The following is a 19,584-nucleotide window of genomic DNA, read 5'->3' as shown; positions in this document are numbered from 1 at the left end:
TGTAAATTCTTTCGATAAATGATGACATTTTTCCCTATCAAATTCCATTTGCTACCATGCAATTTCATTCCATTCAATTCAATTCGATTCAATGGAATTGATGCTATTTGGCCAAGAGCATCCACAAAAAGAAGGACATAAGGATACAATAGATAACATTGAATGACTGAATGACTGACATTGTGCCAATTCTTGGCAATTTGGTGGTGGTTGCTGTGTTGGCTGAGATGGAGGAGGGGGAATTCAGATTGAAAAATTAGATTCCGGAGTTTGTCCGGTACTTGTTAGTCGATCTCTCTCTCTTTTCCTCAATCGCTCATTTACACGTTGCCATAACATTCACAAGATAACCCTTGGTAGAGGTGCCAAAGTGTTGCGCTGCAACAGTAATTTGAAATAATTATATCCGCCATATCCGTATCCTGTTGTTGTTGGCTTGCGTTTGGTGGTGGTTTAATGTTTGCGTATCCTTCCACAGCTCATTAAATAATTTTAATTGAATTTTTATCAGAGTTGGCGTTTAATTGATATCATTTGCATAATTTCCACATACATTTTAGTAGACGGCGAGATTGCCATTCAACATTCTTTAATGTCGGTTATCAACAATTTTCCAATCTTATGAATGTTCTCCTGATTATATCCTGGCACGTACCAATCGAGTGATGTCGAGTACCGACTTACGAAGTGTTTTGTGTTTTTTGTTTTGTACCTTAAGACAGTATTTACCCGATTTAAAGTCTAGACATGTTTAATGTGATTTATTAAACGAATTTATGTGGCAACTTCCGGTCGTTTGTTTGTTTGTTTTACTTGTAGAGAATTTTTATGAGTGTGATAGTGTTTGTGCGTGTGTTGGTGTCGGTGTGAATATTATTTAATGCAAAGAGTGTAAAGAGACAAAAGCATTAGGCCTAATGATGTGCAATTAATGTCGTTGACATATACTTTGTGACTCTTCCGAGAGGAAGGAAGCAAACATTTATGGAATAGACAATTGCTGTTATTGTTAAGATAAAAAAGGGAATATTTTATAATTTCATGTCTTACCATGGAAAATAGTTCTAAATATAAGGAACAGAGAATTCAGGAGAAAAATGAGATAGAAGATTTAGATTTAATATTTAAAACCTATTTTATTCAAATTGCCATATGAAATCTTAAGACGATAATTTGTATGATAAGAAATCTAATGTGCCTTATCAAATTTCTGGCAAATGTTTAATTTTCTTCATCCCGAAATCTTAATACATAAGTGATGGATTTTAATTTGATATTAAAACCTACTTATTGTCCTGAAAAAAAAGTAAGAATAAGCAACAGATAAATGGAAGCCTGGAAGATTGTTACCAAGTGTTTTAGAAATATCTCCCCTAGATATCTTCAACATTTCTTGGAATGAAATCATTGAATCCATACAAGAAATTTCTTTGAAAACAGCTCTTCATAGTGTATGCCATGAATAATATTAAGGTATTTGCTGCAGATAAAAAATGGTGGTGATTAATGGAGTGGGTTTGTAGTAAATTATAGACTTTTAGGGACTCTGTGATGGACATTTGAGGTCATAAATTTAATATTTGAAATTGCAGGTGAATTTGAAAGAATATATTCTCCCTGATGACGATCGGTTTAATTGGTATGTGTTTCGGAAGTTAATGCCCTGTTCCTGTATATCGAACGAAAACCCATTCGAAAGAAAGGCAGTCACTCGAATTCGAATGAATTTGAGTTTTTATATTTTTGAAAGTTCGTTTCGGTTGTATGAGAATACATTGAATATCAAAAATGATTTTTTTTCAAATTTTTGGCCTGAGAATTCATGCAAATGTTAACAATGTTTTTACTTTTTTCTTGATACTTATTGTATATGTTCGTTTATTGCTTGACAACAAAATATGAAGTGACTTCCCTGTAGGAAATGTCAATAGTGAAACTAGTCAATCACTATTGACTATGTCACCAGTACTACTGACAAAGTATACCCCACACAATATATAATCCACTACTGACAATAGAACTACTGACTAGATGGTACTTATGGGACCATATGGAGACATTGGAACTAATGAGTCAGTAGTACTTTATCGTTACTTTAGTCAATACTTTTGGATTTTTTTTTTGGTAAAAGTAAGTTTACTTTTTTGATTTAATTTATATTTTTTATGTTGTGTATATGCAAAAGATTAACATACAATAAAATAAAATGACACATGGGTCCTATAGCTAGTTCAATAAATAGATCAAGTTGTCCCGTTGTCATCGCTTCCAGCTTTCTTATTTTGTGACATTTATCAGACAATTCTGCACAACTAGAAATAACGACGGAAAATAGAAAAACTAATAATATATAATATAATACGTTGCTCAAACAGATTTACCTATCATAACCGCAAATATCTAGGTTTTCCTTCTTTAAATTATCCAGTAGTTCCTCTGGCCAATTTCTGGTTGATGCTGTTTCGATTAACCACTATTTTAACTCGAAAATTTTAATTTCTGTTCGTTCTATCCATCAAAGACGCAATAAAATGTCCTCCGAACTCTGCACAGGCTCACTGTCCTCTCCGAAGTTCTTTTTTTTTGCGATATTTATATACGATTGTTTTATACCCTCCATCATAGGATGGGGGTATATTAACTTTGTCATTCCGTTTGTAACACATCGAAATATTGCTCTAAGACCCCATAAAGTATATATATTCTGGGTCGTGGTGAAATTCTGAGTCGATCTAAGCATGTCCGTCCGTCCGTCCGTCCGTCTGTTGAAATCACGCTAACTTCCGAACGAAACAAGCTATCGACTTGAAACTTGGCACAAGTAGTTGTTATCGATGTAGGTGGCTTTTTTTACGTATAGCCCCCATATAAAGGTACCCTCAGATTTGGCTTGTGGAGCCTCTAACAGAAGCATATTTCATCCGATCCGGCTGAAATTTGGTACATGGTGTTGGTTTATGGTCTCTAACAATCATACAAAAATTGGTTCACATCGGTCCATAATTATATATAACCCCCATATAAACCGATCCCCAGATTTGGCTTGCGGAGCCTCAAAGAGAAGCAAATTTCATCCGATCCGGCTGAAATTTGGTACATGATGTTGGTATATGGTCTCTAACAACCATGCAAAAATTGGTCCATATCGGTCCTTAATTATATATAGCCCCCATATAAACCGATCCCCAGATTTGGCTTCTCGAGCCTCTAAGAGAAGCAAATTTCATCCGATCCGGCTGAAATTTGGTACATGGTGTTGGTATATGGTCTCTAACAATCATACAAAAATTGGTCCACATCGGTTCATAATTATATATAGCCCCCATATAAACCGATCCCCAGATTTGGCTTGCGAAGTCTCCAAGAGAAGCAAATTTCATCCAAGCCGGTTGTAATTTGGAACATGGTGTTAGTATATGATCTTTAACAACCGTGCCAGAATTGGTCCATATCGGTCCATAATTATATATAGCCCCCATATAAAACGTTCTCCAGATTTGACCTCCGGAGCCTCTTGGAAGAGCAAAATTCATCCGATCCGGTTCAAATTAGGAACGTGGTGTTAGTATATGGTCGCTAACAACCATACCAAAATTGGTCCAATCATACAAAAATTGGTCCATATCGGTTCATAATCATGGTTGCCACCAGAGCCAAAAATAATCTACCAAAATTTTATTTCTATAGAAAATTTTGTCAAAATTTTATTTCTATAGAAAACTTTGTCAAATGTTATTTCTAGAGGAAATTTTGTTAAAATTTTATTCGGTTCATAATCATGGTTGCCACTCGAGCCACAAATAATCTACCAAGATTTTATTTCTATAGAAAATTTTGTCAAAAGTTTATTTCTATAGAAAATTTTGTTAAAATTTTATTTCTGTAGAAATTTTTGTCAAAATTTTCTTTCTATAGAATATTTTGTCAAAATTTTTATTTCTATAGAAAATTTTGTGAAAATTTTATTTCTATAGAAAATTTTGTTAAAATTTTATTTCTGTAGAAAATTTTGTCAAAATTTTATGTCTACTTTGTCAAACTGAATTATATACGTATTGGATCGATCTTTTTTGATTTAATATATACCACGTATGGACTTACATACAATTTAGAAGATGGTGTTAGGAGGTTTTAAGATACCTTGCCATCGGCAAGCGTTACCGCAACTTAAGTAATTCGATTGTGGATGGCAGTGTTTAGAATAAGTTTCTACGCAATCCATGATGGAGGGTACATAAGCTTCGGCCTGGCCGAACTTACGGCCGTATATACTTGTTTTCACTAGTCTTTTTAAATTTCTTTTGCTCATATTATTTTTTACAGCTGTCAGAAATGTCTACCAAGTGTAGACAATATGTTGACTATGTCACCATAATAGTTGACAAAAGTGGTGACTTTGAGACACTAGACCCCAGTCTTCCTACAGGGTTGCCTTTCGAAATAGAAGAACAAAAATCAATTTTCTTTCGTTTGGCATACGAAAGAAAGCTTTCGTTCGATATACAGGAACAGGCCATAAATTTGAAATTTGTAACAATAGAATTTTGTAATATTTTTATGGTAGCTTGATTTCAATGCATGCTGGCTTTTCGCCCAAATTAATTATTCAACATGTAGTTACAATTTTCATACGAGCTTATTGGACATGACGATTGAGGAATTTATATTATTACGTTATTTAATGTTGTTTCGTTTAATGGCTAGGATTCTCGAATAAAATCGGTTGCCTCGGGAGTATCGCAGGGGTCTGTACTAGGTCCACTGTTGTTCACAATGTACCTGAATGATTTTTTCGGCGTTGTGGACTCTGATTTCTGTTCATTGTATTCTTATGCAGACGACATTCAATTAACTTTTCATCACAGTTCAGCTGAGATTCTACAGGAGAAGGCAAACGATACATTAAAACTCATTCATGATTGGATAACATTGAACAAGTTTGTGCTTAATGTTTCGAAAACTAAGGTCTTAAGGTTTGATTCTTCGAATCCAGGAAGCGTCATTGTTCGTGTTGATGATAGAGAAATTGAGACACTTGATGAACTTAAAGTTTTAGGAGTCATCCTGGATTCCAAACTTAGTTATAGGAGACATATTGATAATGTGTATTCCAAGGTATGTTTTACACTTAGGAGGCTTTACTCATTGAATGTAGTTCTTCAATACCGTATCAGATACATATTGGCCCATGCTTTATTAATGTCACGGGTCTGTTTTTGCATGGAGGTATATTTGTATACTATATCTAGCAACATCAATAAGATTAGAATTCTAATGAATAATATTATGAAATTTGATTTCAATGTTCGATTTAGCTCAACAGTGAGACAGGCTGATGGTAAAACTGTTCATAGCTACAATCACATATCTCCCTATGTAATTCGTTTTTATACCCTCTACCATAGGATGGGGGTATATTAACTTTGTCATTCCGTTTGTAACACATCGAAATATTGCTCTAAGACCCCATAAAGTATATATATTCTGGGTCGTGGTGAAATTCTGAGTCGATCTGAGCATGTCCGTCCGTCCGTCTGTTGAAATCACGCTAACTTCCGAACGAAACAAGCTATCGACTTGAAACTTGGCACAAGTAGTTGTTATTGATGTAGGTCGGATGGTATTGCAAATGGGCCTTATCGGTCCACTTTTACGTATAGCCCCCATATAAACGGACCCCCGAATTTGGCTTGCAGACCCTTTAAGAGAAGCAAATTTCATCCGATCCGGCTGAAATTTGGTACATGGTGTTAGTATATGGTCTCTAACAACCATGCAAAAATTGGTCCATATCGGTCCACTTTTACGTATAGCCCCCATATAAACGGACCCCCAAATTTGGCTTTCGATCGCTCTAAGAGAAGCAAATTTCATCCGATCCGGCTGACATTTGGTACATGGTGTTAGTATATGGTCTCTAACAACCATGCAAAAATTGGTCCATATCGGTCTATAATTACATATAGCCCCCATATAAACCGATCCCCCGATTTGGCTTGCGGAGCCTCTAAGACAACCAAATTTCATCCGATCCGGCTGAAATTTGGTACATGGTGTTAGTATATGGTCTCTAACAACCATGCAAAAATTGGTCCACATCGGTCCATAATTATATATAGCCCCCATATAAACCGATCCTCCGATTTGGTTTGCCGAGTCTCTAAGAGAAGCAAATTTCATCCGATGCGCCTGAAATTTGGTACATGGTATTGGTATATGTTCTCTAATGACCATGCAAAAATTGGTCTACATCGGTCCATAATTTTATATAGCCCCCATATAAACCGATCCCCCGATTTGACTTGCGGAACCTCTAAGAAACGAAAATTTCATTCGATCCGGCTGAAATTTGGTACATGGTGTTGGTATATGTTCTCTAATGACCATGCAAAAATTGGTCCATATCGGTCAATAATTATATATAGCCCCCATATAAATCGATTCCCAGATTTGATCTCCGGAGCCTCTTGGAGGAGCAAAATTCGTCCGATCCGGTTAAAATTTGCAACGTGGTGTTAGTATAAGGCCGCTAATATCCATGCCAAAATTGGTCCATATCGGTCTATAGTTATATATAGCCGATCCCCAATCACACAAAAATTGGTCCATATCGGTTCATATTCATGGTTGCCACTCGAGCCAAAAATAATCTACCAAAATTTTATTTTTATGGAAAACATTGTCAAAATGTTATTTCTATAGAAAATTTTGTCAAAATTTTATTTCTATAGAAAATTTTATAAAAATTTTAATTCTATAGAAAATTTTGTAAAAATTTTATTTCTATAGAAAATTTTGTCAAAATTTTATTCCTATAGAAAATTTTTTCCAAATTTTATTTCTATAGAAAATTTTTTCCAAATTTTACTTCTATAGAAAATGTTGTCAAAATTTTATTTCTATAGAAACTTTAAACTTAATTATATACGTATTTAATCGGCCTTTTTTAGTTTAATATATACTACGTATGGACTACCTTGTAATTTTGAAAACGGTGTTAGGAAGTTTTAAGATACCTTCCCATCGGCAAGTGTTACCGCAACCCAAGTAATTAGATTATACATTTTGACTCTTATGTGTTAATTTTTTTCCAATTATAACATACTTTCCAAATTGAACCATTTTCACCACTACTGTGCATAATTTTCTTATCTTATTTTCTCGTATGAAACGAATCGAGATCTAAATTTTGTCGATTAATATAGTGGAACATTATTGATAGAAATGGATTAATATACACTAAAATTTCACATAGATCTTTACGAATTATTGAAATACCTTCAGATTTTAAATTTCTAGAAAAACGGATAAAGAAGAAATTGAGAAATGTCAAAACATGGACCGACATATACCAACTTTACTATTTATGGACTTATAACTTATCTCATGTAATCGGAGGAATTTTTGCAAGAGGGAGGGAGAGAGTAAGGATAAAGAACCGTTTAAATACTTCTCCAAATTTGAAATAGAAGTACGAGGTCAACAAAATGGAAACTTACCAACAAACACAGATAAATTGTTAGGCCAACCCTTATTCTCTGAGTAGGATGCTGATGCAACGTACTACCTTCGCGGGCTCTGCTGCCGCGCTTAGCCTTGGCGGTTCTGGCTCTTTGGAAGCAAATACGGAAGCATATGAGTAAAGTGATATAGATGAGAAAATGGGAATATTAATGCAGAATAGAAACTAAATAATTTGAAAGATGTTTATTTAAAGCGCAGCTTTAGATGTCGATCTGTCCCCAAATCCTTAAACTTTCCATCCAATTAGCGAACATTAAATTACCAGATATAAACCCCACATAAACCTAAAACTTTATATTATAATTCTTCTGGGAACTGGTAACATACGTTGAGGATGGATATTTAAGACTCATTAAAAATTTAATATTTTAGAAGGGGAATTTACTTAGAGAAAATTCTTAATTACACCTCAACATATTTATTTTAATTCATCTTCGAACTCGTATAATTGTAAATGAAATAAAATGTTTGGGATACACTGTCTATCATTTTTCAAAATTGATTGAATACATTTGCTACCCTCGATATTTGATGGGTTTTGGCTGTTTTACTGGTTGTTATTGTTGTTCTAGCCATCCAATTATTCTAATTACCCAGTGGCAGTAAAAATGCCTCAATTTAGTTTTCACCTGCTGTTGTGTTTTGTTTTTCAGCCACAAAAACAATTTCACTTTACACAGCTGTAATGTTAACAATGATGAATATCAAGTATGGGCCATGCATTTATTACAGATATGTGTGTGTGGGAAAATATTTAAATTATTTTTCAAATAATTTAAACAATATTTATTACATATATATAAAAGAAAGACTATGAAAATTTCCTTTATTAATATGCATAAATTATTAAAAGGGCGATAACACTAGGCTACAAGAAATTTAACTCAATTACCCAAAACAATGATTTCCAACTTTACTTCTTTCTTTATAAGAGAAATTCTAAACAAAATTTCTTGAAAAAATGGTCGATGAAGCTAGTGCACTTCTAGACTTCTGTAAAGGTTATCGAAAACTGTAAAACTCGTTGCTTGATATGCTTGAAAACATGAGCGAATTCCAAATGCTAATTCAGTACTAGGAATACGGGCATATTTTGCGATATTGTTCATGTGTAACCACAGCAATGGTTAGCATGCCCTCCTTGTATACACAAGGTCGCGTGTTCGATTCCTGCTTCGACCGAACACCATAAAGTTTTTCAGCGGTGGATTATCCCACCTCAGTAATGCTGGTGACATTTCTGAGGGTTTCAAAGCTTCTCTAAGTTGTTTCACTGCAATGTGGAACGCCGTTCGGACTCGGCTATAAAAAGGAGACCCCTTGTCATTGAGCTTAACATGGAATCGGGCAGCACTCAGTGATAAGAAAGAAGTTCACCAATGTGGTATCACAATGGACTGAATAGTCTAAGTGAGCCTGATACATCGGGCTGCCACCTAACCTAATCTAACCACAGCTTTGGGGTTGACTATGATTTAAGTTTGGGATGAATTTGGAGTAAATTGGACTAAATTTATATTGGTTATCAAACAATGAATGTTGATCAAATGTAGTCTCATTTGAAAACAGGAATCGAAGGAAACATTAAAGTTCCGCTCTGTAGATTGGAAAGGTGGTTTAGCTGAAATGAAAGACCTAGTCGCAGTGATTTAACTCCAGACCGAACTCGCTTTCGAAAATTGCATTAGAGAAAGTAGCTAACACCTCAAGGAACCCAAAATGTAAGTCAGTTGTAAAACAGATCGTCATCGGAGAAGAAATTGTAATAAATTTCGACCACTAATTTTTCAAAGTTCGGAGTACTTTCGATGCTGTCTTCGGATTTGATTTGAATTAGCTTTTTGATAGGGTAATATGATAGTAGGTTAGATTATGTTATAAGCCATTAAAAAATAGCCTGTATACTCAGTGGTTCAACTTCAGATTGAATTCTTAGTAATTGGACAGCAAACCGAAGTTACAGCGGTTGAAGTGAGATCCGACGTCTGAGGTATTTAACTGTGAATCAATATCTCAGTGAATTATTGTATTGTTCTCCCCATAGAAAATCCCTAACGCAACTCGGAATTATTAGCAAACCAAAATATGAATGGGTCCAAAAAATTTTCAGTTGTTGAACTTAATGGATTGGATTGGTAGCTGTTTGTCATTTGAAGATGAATCGGTAATAGAATCGGACCATTATTTAATTAAAATATTCGGTGCAAACTTATGAATTGTATAGATTATAAATGCCAACTAAATAAAGTCCATGGGAACTCTAGACATATGTCCAAATTCTGAGCGACAGAGAAAGTTCCCATTGGCGGAAATATGGTGGCTGAACTGAAGTCCTAGTGATTGAATCGCAACTTGACTGGATCGCAGTGACTGAAATGCAGACTGAAATCCTGGTGTTTATGCTCAACTCTTAATATTGTTGCAGCTGGTCCTCAGTCTGTTTAACCACCTGTTCATCCATCTGTTTCCATTTCTTTTCCATATGCTTTAGCTAGGAATCAAAATAATTGGGAAACTTTAAATGTCACAATTCCCTTCTTTTGTTGCATAGTGTATTTTGATTAAATTGTATTAAAGTTTAATAACAATTCTTGGTATTATTATTCGGGCCATATAACCATGGGAAGTATCAAAATAAATGTAGCTGCTAATTTAATGGAAAATATTTCAAAAATTAATTAATGAAATTCTCAAAATGGTTTCTGGAATACGAAGCTTTTTTGTTGATTCTATTCGAACACTACTTCACCTACCTCCTAGCTATGGTCATATAGCCACCAAATTCCATTGTGATACTACTGGGTGGATTAACTTAGAATCGGGTAACATACATAGATAAGAGAGATATCGATGTATGCATTGCCGTATATAGACATTTTTAACCAGGTGGCTATAGCCCCCTATCTATACCACAGTAACAATATGTAATGGAAAATCATATATAGGTTTCCACATTCTAGGGGGGGCTAATTTTGTTCTGGAGGGGGCTAAGCCCTCACCCAGAGGCCTTACTACGCTTATGGATGTATGCTGCCCGATTCTAAGTTGAACAATCTCCAATCCAATCCATGTGTCATAATGAGTTTGCTAAGCATTTAGAGAAGCTTTGAACCAATCGCAAAGCGAAGAACTTTGGATGGGAATCGTGATCTTTTGACTGCAACGCGCTTCTCTAACTACTGCAAAACAACCATGTTCAATAAATAGAGCAGAACAATAAACCTATTTATTTTTAACATTTCCTTTCTAGGGCAATTTGAAAATCTCCTTTTCAATAGACGCACTGTAAAAAAAATCAAATAAAGACTCATTAAACTGTTCTAGCAAATTTATTAAAATGGTCTCGATTTAAACGGATCTAAGGCTAAATATTTTCCTTATAGATCCTGCTACTACTACTACTACACTCACCATTCAACAACTCGCAATTGTCCAACGACAAGTATTTGGGGTAAAAGTCTGCGACAAGTGTTTGCTAGCCTTTACTCATCCATAACGTCGTTGTTGTCGGCATTACACCAAGTTACTGAGTCTCAGACCAGGAAGATGAGTGTGGGTTTGAGTAATCGACTTAAACCATTAGCCGCAATGCTTTCACGGAGTGGTCTGGGGCACAATGATGTTTCTCCTATTTAGTTTGCTATCGCCTTCACCGTGTATTGTCGATGTGGCTGGTTGCTTCGCTATTTCTCAAAATGTGTCGTTTTGTTGTAATCACATCAATGACGAGTCAAAACAAGCAAAAAGTACTATGGAGCAAAACGTTAAATTGACCCTAAATACTGGCAGTTTAGAAGGTGGTAATAGTAACGATATTAAACTCAATTGGCTAAGGTTAGTTGAGTGTGTAAGGCATTCGGGCAAAAACAAGTGTTAAAGATACTCTAATGCGCTCTATGTATTGTGTGACTGTGTGCGTGTATCGGAAGTGGGAAGTTAGTAAGAAAAGTAACCAACTTAATTGAATTGAACAAAACTTAACTCAAGTGAACTCCAAGTCCTAGGAAAAGTGAGTAAAGCAAGTGAGTGAAAATATCAAGGAAATGTTATTGAATAGTAAATTAATGTGGAAAAAAATTAAGTAAAAATAATTTGAATGAATTTAAGATTATATTTGCAAATATAAAACACCAAGTTCGAAGGTGATTAGTATACCTCTGTTGGTACACCCACGTAAGAGTGATTTTAATTTGACTATAGGTGATTTAAATTTGAACATATTTATTTCTTTTTTTGTGAATATGTTTAAATGTATCGACAATTTGTGTTGCAATATTGACTAATTATGTAGATATGATATGAGTATCCCAGCAAAAAATGTGGAAGTACTTCTAAAGGCACAACTTTAATAGCACTTCCAAAAATGGCCTTCCAGAGATGTTCTTTATTTTAACTACTCAGGAAGTTATTTTAATTTAATTTGTTATAACTAGCTTTTTTCATACTTTCAAAGGGCAATTCTAATATATTTTGTTTCAAATATGTTAAAAATAGGGAAAGCAATAATAAAATGGTAGAAATTATTTAAATTTTGTCGAAAAATTTTCTAAATTCATTCTGGAAAAATTGCGAAATTTTGAAAATATTTGAGGTCAAGGGTTTCAGAAAAGCGTTAGATTGCATTAAAAATCACAAAAAAATTTAATAATTAATTATTTGTCAAAATACCACAATTTTTTAAATTCACATGCAAAACACTGAATTCGGATCACATCTAAAGAAGTGATGCATATTCAGTGCAACGGATGTTGAAATGGTGGACATCCGTCCTATGAGAAGCCCATGTTAAATTCATCGCTTCTGCGCCAATTTTGCACCACTTCCGGATTCAAAAAGAACATTTTCACCCCTTTTTTGGCGACGCTTTTTTTGCTGGGATAGTTTGGTTTGTAACAGACCGAATTCCATTAATAAGAGAAGTGGTTTAATGATCTACCACAAATTGATGGCACTGGGTGAATGTCTCATATATGATAGTGGCCAAATTTACGGTTATAATTCTATATTTTTTCGGGTCAGAGTATAAAATATCTGCCTTAGATTCCCCTTTATGTATTCGTCGATTCAGAGTCATCGAATAAGTTGATATAGACTTATCTGATCGTCCGCAAATCTGTCCATCGAAGTGCAGGGTACATATTGTAAATACTATCTAAATTTCACACAAATTTCGAAACCAACACAAACATAAAACATTAATATAAATTAAGCATCCCCTGATCTCCACCGTGGTGCAATGGTTAGCTTGCCCGCCTTGCATACACAAGGTCGTGGGTTCGATTCCTGCTACGACCGAACACCAAAAAGTTTTTCAGCGGTGGATTATCCCACCTCAGTAATGCTGGTGACATTTCTGAGGGTTTCAAAGCTTCTCTAAGTGGTTTCACTGGAATGTGGAACGCCGTTCGGACTCGGCTATAAAACGGAGGTCCCTTGTCATTGAGCTTAACATGGAATCGGGCAGCACTCAGTGATAAGAGAGAAGTTCACCACTGTGGTATCACAATAGACTGAATAGTCTAAGTGAGCCTGATACATCGGGCTGCCACATAACCTAACCTAACATCCCCTGATCTCTGTTGGTAACAATTTTTACATCTTTTTAAAAATCGTTATATTTTAGTTTTAAATATACAAAGAGGGTGTTTTTTATAAGATTTGTGTTTTAATATGAATCACTCTGTTGTCTGACAGCTGTTTTGATACTTTAAAAAGGGCGTCTCTATGTTACACAGGATTGTTTGGCTAATCATCATGAATAGCTTAACTCCACACAGAAAAAAATTTCACGGAAATTTTTCCAATTAAAATTTTAATTGAGTTTTAAAAAATATTCAATTAAAAATTTAATTGATTCAACAAATTTTTTAATTGAAACAAAAATCAATCACAAAAATTAATAGTATCAATTAATTTTTTAATTGTATCAATTTATTTTTTAATTGACCTTCAATTATTTTTTTAATTGATACTATCATTTCTGTGATTGAAGACATTTCAATTAAAAAATTAATTGGATCAATTAATTTCGTGATTGAACCAGAAAAACAATTTTTTGTGTACAGAACAAGGCTTCCAAATCGTGAACAGTTATTTTTAAAAACAGTGTTCAATTGAAAACTTTTATAGAACTTCGTGAATTATATGGTGCAAAATTTTATTCAGTGATGAAGAGCAATACTGGTTGAATGGAAAAATTGCCATATTTGGAGCAAAGATAATCCAAACGTGGTTCAAGAATTACCAATACCATCTCTACAAATGTACTGTTTGGTGCTGTCTATGGGCTAGTAAAAACATCGGTCCTTATTTCTATAAAAATGAAAAAGGACAATGTGAATTTGAGTGAACGGAAATCGATACAGAATCATGATCAATGAATTTTTGTTGTCAAAACTTCAGATATTGATTTAAACGAAATGTGGTTTCACCAGGATGGCGCCACTTGTCATACTGCGGGCAAAACAATGGACTTATTGAAAGAACATTTCAACGCGAACATTATTACGAAACACACGAACGCGGAGACCCGGTGAATTGGTTTTGACGCCACTTTTTGTGGGGATACCTGAAGTCATTGCTTTACTTGGATAAACCAGCAACGATTGACGCTTTGGAAACCAATATTCAACGTGTCATTGCTGAAATAATAGGTTGGCTGATAAGTCCCTGGTCTAACAAAGAAAAGCACATTTTTTGTCAAAATTCGTTTTTATTATTCAACATAGTTCCCTTCAAGAGCGATATAACGATTATAACGACCTTCCAATTTTTTGATACCATTTTTGTAGTATTCCTTCGGTTTTGCCTCAAAATAGGCCTCAGTTTCGGCGATCACCTCTTCATTTGCAGCCAAATTTTTTCCCTGCGAACATCCTTTTGAGGTCTGAGAACAAGAAAAAGTCGCTGGGGGCCAGATCTGGAAAATACGGTAGGTGGGGAAGCAATTCGAAGCCCAATTCATTAATTTTTGCCATCGTTCTCAATGACTTGTGGCACGGTGCGTTGTCTTGGTGGAACAACACTTTTTTCTTCTTCATATGGGGCCGTTTTGCCGGGATTTCGACCTTCAAACGCTCCAATAACGCCATATAATAGTCACTGTTGATGGTTTTTCCCTTCTCAAGATAATCGATAAAAATTATTCCATGCGCATCCCAAAAAACAGAGGCCATTACTTTGCCAGCGAACTTTTGAGTCTTTCCACGCTTCGGAGACGGTTCACCGGTCGCTGTCCACTCAGCCGACTGTCGATTGGACTCAGGAGTGTAGTGATGGAGCCATGTTTCATCCATTGTCACATATCGACGGAAAAACTCGGGTGTATTACGAGTTAACAGCTGCAAACGTCGCTCAGAATCATCAACACGTTGTTGTTTTTGGTCAAATGTGAGCTCGCGCGTCAACCACTTTGCACAGAGCTTCCGCATATCTAAATATTGATGAATGATATGACCAACATGTTCCTTTGATATCTTTAAGGCCTCTGCTATCTCGATCAACTTCATTTTACGGTCACTCAAAATCATTTTGTGGATTTTTTTGGTGTTTTCGTCGGTAACCACCTCTTTCGGGCGCCCACTGCGTTCACCGTCCTCCGTGCTCATTTCACCACGCTTGAATTTTGCATACCAATCAAATATTGTTGATTTCCCTGGGGCAGAGTCCGGAAACTCATTATCAAGCCAAGTTTTTGTTTCCACTATATTTTTTCCCTTCAGAAAACAATATTTGATCAAAACACGAAATTCATTTTTTTCCATTTTTTTTCACAATAACAAAAGTTGCTCCGCAAAGGACGCTCTATCTCACAAACTAATTGACTTACAGACGTCAAATTTGACACGAATCATGTGTCAGACCGGGGACTTATCAGCTAACCTGTTACGCCCTCATATTCTTAAAAAAGTGGTCTTAAAAAATTGCACCTCCAGAATTACCTTTGTACAAAATAGTTGTGGTGTCCCGAAATTATATTTAAATGTTAAATGACAAATTATATTTAAATGTTAAACCCTCTAATACCGAATTTTGGTGTCAGTTGATAACTATTTAGGGTTTATTACACAAAGGCAAGAATAATCGATTAATTTCATTCTGTAAAGCTTTTGTATTTAGGTTAGGTTAGGTTATGTGGCTGCCCGATGTATCAGGCTCACTTAGACTATTCAGTTCATTGTGATACCACAGTGGTGAACTTCTCTCTTATCACTGAGTGCTGCCCGATTTATAGCCGAGTCCGAACGGCATTCAACATTCCAGTGAAACCACTTAGAGAAGCTTTGAAACCCTCAGAAATGTCACCAGCATTACTGAGGTGGGATAATCCACCGCTGAAAAACTTTTTGGTGTTCGGTCGTAGCAGGAATCGAACCCACGACCTTGTGTATGCAAGGCGGGCATGCTAACCATTGCACCACGGTGGCTGTATTACAAAGTTTTGACAAAGTTTTTTTTTACAATTTTGTTTCACAAAAAGCTTCCAGTTTTTATTAGAAAAGAACATACTAGATTCAAATCTCAAAAGAAAAAATTCGCTTGAGAGGAATGAATAATTTTTTGTGTGTGTTTACTGCCGTGGTTTTTATTTAAATGTTCAGAGAGATCCCTCAATACTTGAGATTTTATATATGCCCTGTGGCGTATAAGTAACATGAGTAGTTTCCCCCAGCGTATGAGTTATTTTAAAAATTCAAATAACACTTTTATAAACGTAATTTTAAAAATATTTTCATATTTCTTTTTTTTTAAACAATTACACAACCATACCAATAAATCCTACGAATTTATCAATTACCTGTACAATGTTACCATCCTACTGCTCCACATTGTATTTACTACAATTCAAAATTTAATTTACAAAAGGAAAATCATTGGCAAGAAAAAGTGCCTACTTCAATTAAACTCTATTTGTGCCTTTAGTTATTTTTAATTTGAAATAACTACAACGAAAAACCATGCCAAAAAAAAAATACCAAATAAAATAAAATTGAAAAGCCCTTCACATTGGAAGTGTATTAACTTTAGTTTTTCCGCTCAGTTCTCATGGTCGGTTTGTGTTTGTTGTTGTATATTTGTTTGTTTTTGCTTTTGTTGGACAATATTTGGGTGAAACTTTTGTTATTTAAATTTCATGTTTTATGATCCCATGGTTGAACCTAAAATGGCTTTAGTTAAGAGTTTGTTAACGAAAAAAAAAAAAAAAATAGCACCAACAACTAGGGACAAATGGCCAGGCGGACGGATGAAGGGACGAATTGGTTCATTGTTGGTTGTTGGTGTGTTTCGACTCATTGTAACAGGCAGTGTTATCGTTTCCGTTTGTTGTTGTTGTTGTTGTATGCATTTACATCCACTTGTAGTTGTGTAGTAGTGTCGTTGTTTTTTTTTTTGTTTTGTTTTTGTTGTCGATATAGCATCCACAACAACTACAAATGACTGCCGTCGTGGTCACTTCCGGTGCGTGGCAATAATACCAGTTGCAATTGTATGTGCACTAGAAGGGGGAACAGTATTTAAATGTAAAGGAATTACTTGGAAATGGAAAATCGATTAATGTTGACAAGGAAAAAATCGAATTGAGAATGCGTCTGATCATCAGGTTTCTGATGGGTGCAACTCCACTTAGAATTTTTCAAAACACACACACACTCAAAGAAAATTTCATTAAAATTGAGCCAACGAAAAATTTTCATTGATATAAGGAAACGTTTTCATCAATACAATGAAAATATTCGTTACTAATACGAAACGTTGCGTTAACACAAAATTCGTTCAAATAGCGAAAAATTTCATTGTGTTACCGAATTTGTTTCATTAGCTCAGTTTTAATGACACATTTCGTTAATATAACGAAACTTTTTCTATCAGTGCAGATCGAGTCCTGGAACTATTATAGAACCATAATTTTGGCTGTTCACCAAAATGTCTCACATTTCCCAATGCAATAACCAAGCCTCTTTAGTATCCCGATCAGGAAACTCTGGGAAGTAAATTTAGATAAAAAACTGAAATGAAAGTGTGATAAGAAATGGAGGACTTAAGAGGTTCAGGGATATTTGAAATAGGACCCATTTATAGTCTGGAGAAGAAGTGCATTGTGGGAATATTAGAACAGAGGACATATTGAGTCGAGGTAAGCGGAACAATGAAAGCTTTGATTATTGCATATTACACAAAAACTGATTATTGCATATTAGACAAAAACACCGCGCCATCAATTTAGGGGAAGTGGATTAAGGCAAGAAACCGAACTTCTTGCTTAACTAAGACTATTAAGTACATTGCGCTATCGCAGGTGCTGAATTTCCTTTTTATGTTTGAGTGCTTCCCGATTTTACGTTTAGCTCTGTAAAAAAGGGACTTTTTTTATAGCCAATCAGCATTTTACATTAGGGTGAAGCCACTTTGAAACACTCAGAAATATTACCAGCATTTTTGAGAAGAGATATTCAAACTTACTGGTGTTTGGTCGAAACTGGGCATGAACCCATTACCGTTTGTGTGTAAGAAGGGATTTCTAATCATTGCACACACAGAAAAAAATATCACTGAAATATTCCCAATAAAAACGTTGATTGAAGTTGAAAACTTTTTCAATTAAAAATTAATTGATACTATTAATTGTTTCATCAAACTAGAAACATTAATTCACTTAAGTCAATTATTGGATATTTTTAAATTTTCAATCAAAAAATTAATTAATAAAATTAACTTTTTAATCAAACTCGAAAGAGTAAGACAGTTAAAAAATTATGGATATTTTTTTTTTCAAAATTCTTAATTAATTTTTTTTAAACTATAATTTTTTGAATCAAATTACAAAGGATTAAAAATAGTTATGGAAAGTGATTGAACTGTGATTTTATTGTTGTTGTTTTTGATTACAGCTTAAAACCATGCATTGACTAAACTACAAGTGTAGCTTAACCAACAGAGGAAAAGAATGTTTGTCAAATTTATTTGGGCAAAGCCCTATAGACTGCAAGATGGTTGGATGGACGCAGGTTTCGGAATTACCCCATTCCTCATCAGCATCCTCTACTTATTTAAAAATTAATTGAGGTTTGCAATCAACATCAATTAAAAATTTAATTGAATCAATTAAAGAATTAATTGAAATTTGCTAACGAAATCAACTAATTTTTTTATTAAAGTAGTTTTTTTGGTTCTCAATTAAAACTGTGATTATACTATCATTTTCGTGATTGAAGACATTTCAATTAAAAAAATAATTGGATCAATTAATTTTGTGATTGAATCTGAAAATTATTGTTTGAGAATTTAAAGAATCGGGCCTGGGCGCCCACAAAACACTATGAAAAGGTTAGAATAGGCGACTAGAATATATGGGGACAACCGAACAATGCCAGAACCGCTTTTGATGATTGGGGAACTATAGAAGAAGACGCCGAGGTGAGGTTACATCTGTGTGGAATAGGGGTAACGAACGTTAGTGAATATAGGACTATATATTTTGCACAATCCTCGTAATATTATAAGAGACAGGATATTGAAAAATTCCTAAAAAGGGTAGAGTTATCTCCAAGGATGTGGGATTTCTCAATTTAAATTTTTTCTAACCTATTAATGTAATTTCCATTTTGTTCCTATTAAATACACAGTGCAATTGTGACACTAGCTCACCAGAGGTAAGTGTATTTTGCACAAGTTCGTAGGTCTATGGGTATTTTCAACTGTATACCCATGCAAACCCCATGTGGCAAAGGCTCAACAACAAGCACTCTTAATGGCCTACAACCGCGTCCGCAATTGGTTTTTGTTTTTATTTTGTTTCAACGTTTGCGTATTCCCTTTTTTGCTTTTATGTGGTTCGCTTTCGGTCCATATTCCTTTACATTACTTTTCCCAAAACTGGGGCGAGCGGTCCGGCCTAGGCTATATATTTCGCTTAGTATTTTTTTAGGGTGTGTATGTGTTTCGTTGAGCCTTCCTTGTAATTTGGCCAAAAACAAAAACAAAAAAAACAAATATTCTTGTAGTTGTATTTGTATTGTTAAGCCCTTTACAACATTTTGCAATTGTTACTGCTGCAAGTGG

At 34.8% G+C, this 19,584-nt stretch overlaps 1 protein-coding gene across 3 annotated transcripts in view; it reads left to right on the top strand.

Annotated features, from left to right (window-relative positions):
* Window positions 1-19,584, top strand: part of ZnT35C (solute carrier family 30 member 3) — a 182,609-nt gene that overhangs the window by 47,351 nt on the left and 115,674 nt on the right. The window contains exon 1 of one of the 3 annotated variants that reach the window (XM_075293069.1): window positions 11,177-11,533. The exons of 1 other annotated variant lie outside the window; for it this stretch is intronic. In XM_075293069.1, the coding sequence (XP_075149184.1) occupies window position 11,533 (1 nt within the window). In that variant the 5' untranslated portion in view covers window positions 11,177-11,532. Of the gene's footprint in view, window positions 1-11,176; window positions 11,547-19,584 lie in introns of those variants that run through there. One more of the 3 variants, XM_075293068.1, reaches the window with a different exon arrangement.

Source organism: Haematobia irritans, chromosome 2 (genome assembly GCF_050003625.1).
Source record: "Haematobia irritans isolate KBUSLIRL chromosome 2, ASM5000362v1, whole genome shotgun sequence".
Classification (NCBI taxonomy): domain Eukaryota; kingdom Metazoa; phylum Arthropoda; class Insecta; order Diptera; family Muscidae; genus Haematobia; species Haematobia irritans.
This window is presented reverse-complemented; position numbering and strand designations above follow the sequence as displayed.